Source organism: Centrocercus urophasianus, unplaced genomic scaffold (assembly GCF_019232065.1).
Source record: "Centrocercus urophasianus isolate 14NV4802_14NV808 unplaced genomic scaffold, USGS_Curo_1.0 seq_144, whole genome shotgun sequence".
NCBI classification, from domain to species: Eukaryota; Metazoa; Chordata; class Aves; order Galliformes; family Phasianidae; genus Centrocercus; species Centrocercus urophasianus.
In genome coordinates, this window is record NW_024884631.1 from 39,446 (window position 1) to 49,408 (window position 9,963).

Below are 9,963 nucleotides of genomic sequence, written 5' to 3' on the forward strand. Positions count from 1 at the left end.
TGTGTGGACATCTAATCACCTCCCTGCCAAATGTCCTCGGGCTATTCTCAAACCCTTATCTTTATGGCCTTCATCACCCTCACTATCCCAGACGCAGTGTCTGCCATCCCTTATTTTCTAACAATCTCTACATTCCTGCTTCTATAAACTATCTCTAACTATTCCCCTTCACCTCCCTTATTCTCAATCACTGTGAAGCCTTCTTGCCTTTTTTCTTTCACTTGTGGGGCCTGTCTCACCTTTCATCTCCAGCAAGATTTAATTCTATTTATATTTCATTCTACCTATTTTTAGTAACCAAACATTTCTTTCCTGCTCTTGGTGATCGTATTGCTCAATAGCATAATGTACTGAAGTTGTAGGCTGGGCATCTAAGCTGTATGAACCATCTGTTCACAATTCAGTTCCAGTAACAGACACCATAAAGGAGGCAATATCAACTTTCAAAAAAACTAATTTTAATAAAAACAACAACAAAAAAAATTGCTGATCATTAACAAGTTTATAAAACAGTGATTTAGTTACATAAATTGATATCAGTGTATCAAATCTTAATTACTTTCAACTTCGTGACAGTGTTTACATGGCTGATGAAGTACAACCTTTTAACCTATTATAATAAATAAATAAAATGGAGAACATGAAATAGTTTTTCTAAACAGAAATACCTACAAACATAACTCTAGCATGTTCTCTAATGAAGGGAACAAGTAACACTGGACACCTTTTGCACCAAAACATAAAATCTGCTTTAAAAACCACAAGGATAGAGAACCATCAGCTGGAGTGAAGTCACTGTATTGTAACCAAAGTTGGTATTTAATAATATAATGAACGGTTTGGTAGTTAGATCTCCAGTTTGGTTATTTTAAAGCATTAAGACAAGGCAAGATAGAAGGCTGCTTTTGTTTGAGTAATTCTAGAGAAAATAAAATATATTTAAAGAAACCCTGAAAAGTAGAACAGTCATACCTACTCAACTTTCTGTTCCTCACAAAGTCAAAATACTTATGCAGAATATGTATGTATATATATATAATATATATGTTGTTTGTGCACAAATGTTAGATTATTAGTAGCTGACTGCAAAGGCTACAAATCTTGTCAGCCATTTTGGAAAACATTTTGTTTTGTGTCAAAATTCTTTTTCCAGGCTAGGAAGCAAGAATCTTGATTCTGGCATACTGAATTCTTAATGCCAAGCCTTGCTGCCCTGGCTGTGTATTTTTTGTTGTCCCTCTTTACTATGGTGCCTGTTAGAAGCATGTGTGTATATATATATATGTATACAGGAGTTGTGTAATTATAAATATATAAAAATCTTCCCCCAGTAGGTATCAGTCTAACCATGGAATCTAAAAGGTGGTTCTGCATAGATGCCCAACATACAGTTCACCACCTGAGCCAACCCTGCAGCAAGGCGCACTTTCATCCATCTGATAGATATTTTTTCGTTTGAAACCAAGCTACTGCATCTTCAAGTATTCTGCATTACACAGATTTTTAAAATATAAATTAATGTTATATTTTTCAATATTCAGACATATACTATAATATATATAAGTATAATAAATGCTCTCATTCTTCTTCTATTTTTTTTTTTAATAAATCCCTGAGAATGTATGTTGACAGTAGCTAAGTTTCCACATGCATAAGCATTGTTTGTCATGCTTCAGGATGAACAGCACTGCAAAGCCATGTGGTCAGCCTTAACTATTAGTATTTCACTTATTGGTTTGTTTAAATATGCTGAATGTAAGGATGAGTTACAAAGGAATAAAGCTGAATCCATTTGAGGTATTTATCACAGGATGGAGATATTGTTTTGTTTTGTTTTGTTTTGTTTTGTTTTAAAGCCATTGCAATATATGCTTGGTTTTGAGGCTGCGCATGTATACAGAGAGGAGAGCGATATGGGCTCTTGCCACTTGACAACATATACTCAGTGTAAACCAAACCTTTTTTAACAGAAAAAAGGAGAAAAGTAAACACGAACTTTCACAACATGACAATTTAGTTTGCAAACTCAGTACAACTATACACATATAATACCAGTGTGGCTCTTTTTCTTTAAGTTAAAAAGGCAAGCTCAAGTAGAAACAAATCGTCCCTTCCCTCCCCACACTTTCATCAACCAAACCGCTCACGAACCAACATCATCAATTTCTTTTTGCCTTTATAGATTTGTTTTAGGTTGTCAATAAACTGTGTAAACTGGATCTGTCCATCATGAGACATTAAGAAGGTCTCTCGGGCCTTGCTGAGGAATTCTATAAACTCACCATAGTGTCGAGGGCTGATGTGAGTGAGACGCGAATGAGTTGTATTAATGTAGGCTCCAATTGTGGCATCCAAGAGTTGCCTTAAAGGGGCTTTGTCCAGTGACATGAGCTTAACAGAGTTCCTCCTTCCCTGAAGTCCCACCATGCCAGGAGTGGTCAAAGTACACCTACGCAAAATGTCTGACAGTACTGTTGCACATTTGACACTTTTGACTACCAGAGGTATTATAGCTGCTAGCTCATTTTTCCCAAGGGAGTGGCTGAGTGCACATGCCCACAAAACATCATTAATAGCAGGGTGTGTGTCCTGATTGTAACTCAGGTTGAGATGTGTCATGGCCAGAGTGGCCAACTTGTAGGCCCGTGTGGGGTAACCACGGTGCTCCATGTATCGTGCTACAGTAAAAAGCTGCGAGTAGCTCATGCCGGTTGTAGCAGCATCTAGAACGATTTGGTAAGCAGTCTCAAAAGCTATGCGCTCTTTTTCACATAAAGTCAGTGCAGAGAGGGCACAGTTTTGAGGATCCTTCATGGCACACTGTAGAGCAAGCGTCCTAGCACTGCCGGCCAGCTTCTCCTGCTGAAGGCAGTCCAGATGCAGATGGACAATTGTACTATTGGACATCACTGTTGTAGCAACAATACTAGTGGCTTCCGTTGGAGTGAAAAGTGTAAACCAGTTTTGCATGATGCTATCTAGTGCATGAACACCTGGGAGAGAAAAAAAAGAATTAGCCATAACTGATAAAATCAGGCAGATACAGATGTTCAAAAAGAGAACCAGTTACCAGTTAACAGATAACATGGATAAAAAAGGATATTAAAACAAAAGATACTAAATCACTGAAATGCAGAGAAAAACAAAAAAGCCTGCAAAATAAGCTTTAATCTGCTGGTGTAACAACTGAGCGGTTTTATGTGTTATTTAAAACCATTTGAATAACAATTTCTGGCTCATTTGGTCTCTATTACTAAAAAGCAGCTCTTATAATGAACACGTCTTAAAAAGAAATTTTAAATTCTTTTCTCAGTGCGCATTTCAAAATAGAGCACATGCACAAAAGAACAAGAAAACATGCTAAATAGATCACTTAATAGAACACTGCATTTAATACCAAGCACGTCTTAAATAAAAAATCTTAATACCTGTAACAACTTTTCAGATGTATCTTGTATCACATTCATATGCAACAGAACATCATGCTCTTATTAGAGAAGTACACGCTACTGGCTTTTATCTGAAATTGATATTTTCCTTATTTCTGGTGTGAATAGTTCATTCCAGGGGGCCCCACTGTGCAATACAAGGAGTGAGACCCCAGTACACAGCCCAAGTATCTGTGCAGATATTCAGGATATTGTCACCGGTTTCCTTAGTTAAAACCATCCACGTGGCTTGCAGTTCTGCCCATTGGCTACTCTGACCATCCCCCTCTTCAAACTAGATTGTTTCAGTGGAGGAATGGTATGTCAGTGCTCTCCACTTGCTCGGGTTACCCTTGCTGGACCCATCTGTATTCTAGGCATCTTCAGGAATGGGATACTTCCCTTCCTGAATGGGACACTTCTCTAGTGGAATGTCCATTTTCTCCTCTGGCACATCACCGTGATAAGTTACAGGGCCTAGGATCTTCCAGAGCTCTTATTTCAGCGGTGATATAGACAGACTACTCCTCTGGATGAGATAGGCAACCCATTATGCCACTGTCTGTGCTTGGGCCACCCCTGTCTTAGGAAGGTGAGTCAGATATCTCACCCAGCCCTGAATTGGCAAGGTGGTCTTCACTATGACTTCAGCTTTTTGGGTTATTGGATCTACCACTCGTATTGCGGAGTAGGCAGCCAATAACTGTTTTTCAGTCATACTGCAGCTTTCTTCTGCTCTGTGACAAACCTGAGACCAGAACCCAACCGGGCTTTGAACAGAATTTTGTCACCCTCATAGACTCCAGAGGAACACATCCTGAGTTACATGAACACCTAGTTCAGCTGGAAGGGTGGGATCCAGTATACCCAGTGCCTGGGACTGTTTAACAGCTAGTTTTGCTTGCTGGAATGCCTCTTGTTCCATTCTCCCCCAGTCCCACCTTTGGCTTTGCTTTGTGAGTGGATACAAGGGCCTCAGCAGCTGCACTTAGTGGGGTATAATGGAATGCCATTATCCCAATATACCCAAAAATTCTTGCAGCAGCCTTGGTGCCGTAGGGACTAGGAACACCTGAAACTTGTATATTATTTCACTGGATAGTACTCTGGTCTTTCCTGACCAAACTATACCCAGGAATTTCACCTACAATCTTGGTCTTTGTACCTTCTGTGGGTTTATAGTCCACCCTTTCTCTTGTAAATGAGTAGTCAATGAATCTACAGCCTATCCTAATGACTCCACTGAGTCAGACGTCAACTGACATCATCAATATAGTGGAACAGTTTGATGATATTAGGATTATTCCACTTTGCCAGATCACAAGCCATAATTGTCATAAGTTAGATGACAATTTGTTGCTGAATGCACGTACCCTTGTTACTGGACTGGAAAGGTCCACTGTCTGCCTCCCCACTTATAGGCAAACAGGTTTTGTGAGTCTGCATGAATGGGAATACTGAATAAGGCATTTGCCAAGTCTAGGACTCAGTGGTAGGTTTCTACCTCCCTACTCAATGTGTCCATCAGGGAAGCAATATTGGGTAGGGCTGCATGAATGGGGGGCGTGACCTTATTTAATTCTCACTAATCCACTGTCATTCTCAGTGGATTACACTCTCCTTCTGCATGACTCAGTAAGGACCTGCTGGGCAAACTGAGGGCAAAGAAATGTGCACACAAGCTCTGGAAACAAGGGTGTGCCATCTGGGAAGAATACAGGGATGCCGTCCAGACTCCTCCTTTGGTAAACGATAAATAAATTAAATAAAATGGAGAACATGAAATAGTTTTTCTAAACAGAAATACCTACCAGACATACCTCTAGCATGTTCTGTGATTCTTTGATTCTCCATGTGCCATATGACTTTCGCACTGGCCATATGGGGAAATTATATGGGCTATGTACAGGTCTTATGATCCCTATTTTTCTAGTTCCTGCACCAGTGCAGGTATTTCCTCTTGCCCCCCCCCCCAGGGGTCTACAGTGTTTAGTATTAGTAATCCAGTGCAGATTTGGCAAGAAAATAGCTGCATGTTATGCACGGCCTCTTAATATCACCTGCACTGCCTGGATACTAATACCTCTCTCTCTCAGTCTGAACTCTCTTATGGTTGTCTAGAGAGTCAGACCCCATAGTATATCTATGCCCAGTATATCCTCTAGGACTGGGGCAATAGATACCTTATACTCCCAGGGTGGGATGTGCCCAACCCCCAACTTCAACCATGTCTAGGTTACGGGGATGGTCTGTCCCACAAACCCACCAGTCACCACCCTATTTCCCTGGAATTTGGCTGGAACACCATAAATAACCTGTTTCTGCGCCTGTGTCAACTAGTGCCATAACTCATTGTATATTCTTTCAGGAGCAAAAAAGAGCAAAAAAGAGTCAGTTTGACACAGTGCCTCCGGCCACATCTGGGAGCTTGAGGTGCAGGGGGGCTGGCATCCCCGGTCATGCAAGTAACTGTACAAATGCTAATTCTTTTTCCTCAGGTCGCTCAGATGCAGTGGCTGGGGTCACTTGAGGAGGCTTTTTCCTTTTATTGGGAACTAGGAAATCATCTAGCTACCATGTTCTTGTTGGTACCTTTTGAATAATTCTCATTCCTGCTTTTTTGGATGTATTTTGAGGCTTTTGATTTTCCTCCAGCTGCCTCCAGAGCTGGAGGAGGACATAATTGGGCTGGAAATCAATTTTAGCAAATTGAACCTCAGCCCAGATTAAGTCATTTAACATTTGCTTTTATGATACCCATATGGGTCCTGATTGAGTAGTCCGTGGGGCGGATCTCCTGGTTTTAGTTACGAGGAGGACCTCAGCCCCTTCCAACATTTGGATATTGTACCTGGTATGAAGGTACTCTGTCTCTCTCAGATCAGCCATCAATTGGGCAGCCTGTTGGATGATGGCCTCTTAGGCCACTAAGGGGTTCAGTACGGACACCAGTGTGCCATACCGGTGGGGAGGAGCTTGTTCTAATATGAGGTCCCTCATCCCCATCGAACTTAACTAAATTGGGACTCTGGAATGCATCATCATAAATTGCCTCTTTCTTTCCCAGTTCTCTAATATAAATTTGAAGTTCCTCCATCGAGGTCCATAGACCAGCATTTATCAGAACATCACTTTTGTTTGGCCATGTGATTCTACATACTGCCATTATCCATTGTATTACAGAATGGTTTTTGTCATTACGTATGACAGTGGCATGGAGCTTTTGTCTGAGAGCCGAATGTGTGGTAATGGATTCAAGTTTAGAAATATCGGGCTCATTAATTACCACACTTTCAGCCCCCATGTCCCATAATCTCAACAGCCAAGCTGGTATGGTCTCTCGTGGTCCTTGCTTAAATTGTTGTAACAGATCCATGAGTTCAAGCAGCTGTATACAGTCACGCTGTTACATGTAATGAGGTATGTGCAGGGGGCCACTCTTTGGGTGCCAACCCTGCTGGTCTGTCTTTGATTTTCTTTGTTTTCTGAGTTATTACTGGCCTTTTTTTCAAGAGGATCTGAGGTTCCTCTAGTTGGCTTTTAGTCTGCTTGGCCTTCTTTTTGTTCTTGGGTTCAACTAGGATCCAAAGATCCTGTTGATCCAAGTCCTTTTCCTGTTCTAGTGACACAGGTCTCTATTTCCAAAGGGGAAGTTCCATTTGAAGGTGGGGAAGTTTGCCCTGTCAAAGACGTAATTTTATCCTCTAGTTGTCTCATGTGAGCTTTCAAAAGCTCGTTTTTAACTTCTAATTCTTCCTCCAATAGTGAGAAGCAGGAGCCATACCACAACAGATGCTGTTACTATTTTTTCCTCAGTTGTAAAAATTTCTGTCCTAATTTATTCAGGAAATGGTCTATTTTTGATGGGGATTTAATAACGGGACCATTGTCCCTCATAGGCCCCCATTCTTCAATAATCCAACCAGCACTCAGCCACGGGTAACCCAGGAATCCCAGGGTTTCCCCCAGGAGTTCCTCTCTCAGTGTATTCAGGGTCCCACTAACCTTACAACACATAACTTCTTTTAAAGTAATCCATTGTAAATAAGTACCTGGCTGGCTCACCAAGTATAACACTACAATGTGTGGGAAAACAACAATAACAGCAGGGTAGCAGAGATTCAGGCTGTAGTAAGTGAGAATCAGCTTAATCACAACAGCCATGAGCAAAAAAAAAAAAAAAAAAAACAAAAAAAAAAAAGCTGCTCAACTTCAGAATGCCACAGATAGACTAGAATCTCCAGAAAGATACCTTTACCTCCACTTTCAACCCTTAAATGAGATCTGGGAGGGTGTGGATCCTGGCTCCATTTCTTCCAGTCACTCAGGTGCATTGCTTACACCTGAGCTCCCCTGGGTTGGCCCTGCCTTCCCACCAGGTGCTCAATGGCTGTTTCAGGCTGTGAGATAGCATTTCTGCCACATATAGTTTTATTATGATATATAAACTAATTTAAAGCAGTATTAAAAACAATATTTTATTATTATTTTATTTATTATTAGTTATTAATTCATTATTAATTTGTTATTATTTTTAATTACAATTGAGGGCTACAAGCTTTTTAGAAGGGATAGGCAAGGTAGGAGAGGCAGAGGAGCTGCCCTCTGTTAAGAAGTGGATAGACTATGAATAGCTGCCTCTGAGAAACGGTCAAAATGGGTTGAGAGCTTGTGGGTTTAAAATTAGGGACCAGGGGATCAGTTTAATAAAGGAAATCTAGTGATCGGGAACTACTACTGGCTGTCTGATCAAGGGGAGACTGTTGACAAGGCCTTCTTTCTTCAGCTACAAGATGCCTCATACTCACAGGTTCTCATCCTGATTGGGAATTTCAACTACCTGGATATCTACTGAGAAAACATGGTGACTTGCTAGCAATACAGGAGACTCCTAGAATCCATTGAGGATAATTTCCTGATCCAGATATTGGACATACCAAAAAGAGGGGAACAATTGCTGGACCTGATGCAAACCAGTGCAGAGGAAGTCATTGAAGAGGTTAAGATTGGGGCAAGCTGGTCTGTAGCAATCATGTTCTGGTGGAGTTCATGATCTCAAAGAACATCGTAGTGTTGATCTGCCTGAGGGTAGGGAGGCCCTTCAGAGGGATCTAGATAAGCTGGATCGCTGGGATGAGGTTCAACAAGGCCAAGTGCCAGGTCCTGCGCTTTGGGCACAACAACCCCATGCAGTGCTACAGGCTTGAGGGAGAGTGGCTGGATGACTGTGAATAGGAAAAGGACTTGGGGGTGTTGTTTGAAGCTTGGCTGAACATGGGCTGACAGTGTGCCCAGGTAGCCAAGAGGGCCAATGGCATCCTGGCCTGCATTAGAAATAGTGTGGCCAGTGGGAGCAGGGAGGTGATCATCCCCCTCTACTCAGCACTGGTGAGGCTGCACCTTGAGTACTGTGTTCGGTTTTGGGCCCCTCACTAGAAGAAAGACATTGAAGCCCTGGAATGTGTCCAGAGAAGGGCAACAAAACTGGTGAGGGGTCTGGAGCACAAGTCTTATGAGGAACGGCTGAGGGAGCTGGGATTGTTCAGTCTGGAGAAGAGGAGGCTCAGGGGAGACCTCATTGCACTCTACAACCTCCTGAAGGGAGGTTGTGGTGAAGAGGGATTTGGCCTCTTCTCCCAGGCAACAAACAGGACCAGAGGAAATGGCCACAAGTTGTACCAGAGGAGGTTTAGGTTAGACATAAGGAAAAACTATTTATCTCAGAGAGTGGTCAGGCACTGGAATGGCCTACCCATCTCCCTTATGAGGAAAGGCTGAGAGACCTGGAACTGTTCAGCCTGGAGAAGACTGAGAGGAGATCTTATCAATGCTTATAAATATCTAAAGGGCAGATGTCAAGAGGATGGAGCCTGAATCATTTCTGTGGTGCACAGTGACAGGACAAGGAGCAACAGACACAAACTGAAACACTGTAAGATCCTTCTGAACATGAGAAAAAAATTCTTTACTTTGAGGGTGACAGAGCACTGGAACAATCTGCCCAGAGATGTTGTGGAGTCTCCTTCTCTAGAGGTATTCAAAACCTGCCTGGATGCTTTAATGTGTAACCTACTCTAGGGAACCTGCTTTAGCAGGGTGGTTAGACTAGATGATCTCCAGATGTCCTTTCAAACCCCTATGATTCTGGGATTCTATGAAAGAAAGAAAGGAAGCATGCTTTCCAGAAGTATCTCTAGTGATGAATAAAATTTGATTAAAATTTTCCCTTATCATCATGGTATTTAAATAGTCCTCGCTATCACAGCTGTTGATTATTTTATTACTTTAAATAGCTACATAGTTTTTAATGCCCTTATTTTCACTTCTAAATGTTTTATTCTTATCTTGCAGATGGTAAGCTGGAATACAGAAGCTAAAGGTATATCTTATCAAGACACAGGAAACCTATGGCAAAGCACAGAAGTGAACAGAATGTCCTGCTGAGTACACTTCTCCTTCTCCTGTGAGAATCAAGTGTTGTTTCTGCTTTAGAATTGTATAATATTATTTTTATTTTATGATCTCCGCTATCATA

At 41.5% G+C, this 9,963-nt stretch overlaps 1 protein-coding gene across 1 annotated transcript in view; it reads right to left on the reverse strand.

Annotated features, from left to right (window-relative positions):
• Positions 1–1,581: 1,581 nt before the first annotated feature.
• LOC122158507 (zinc finger SWIM domain-containing protein 6-like) overlaps positions 1,582–9,963 on the reverse strand; it is a 32,858-nt gene continuing 24,476 nt past the window's right edge. The window contains exon 5 of the mRNA XM_042815234.1: positions 1,582–2,993. Within this exon, the coding sequence (XP_042671168.1) occupies positions 2,131–2,993 (863 nt within the window). The 3' untranslated portion in view covers positions 1,582–2,130. The remainder of the gene's footprint in view (positions 2,994–9,963) is intronic.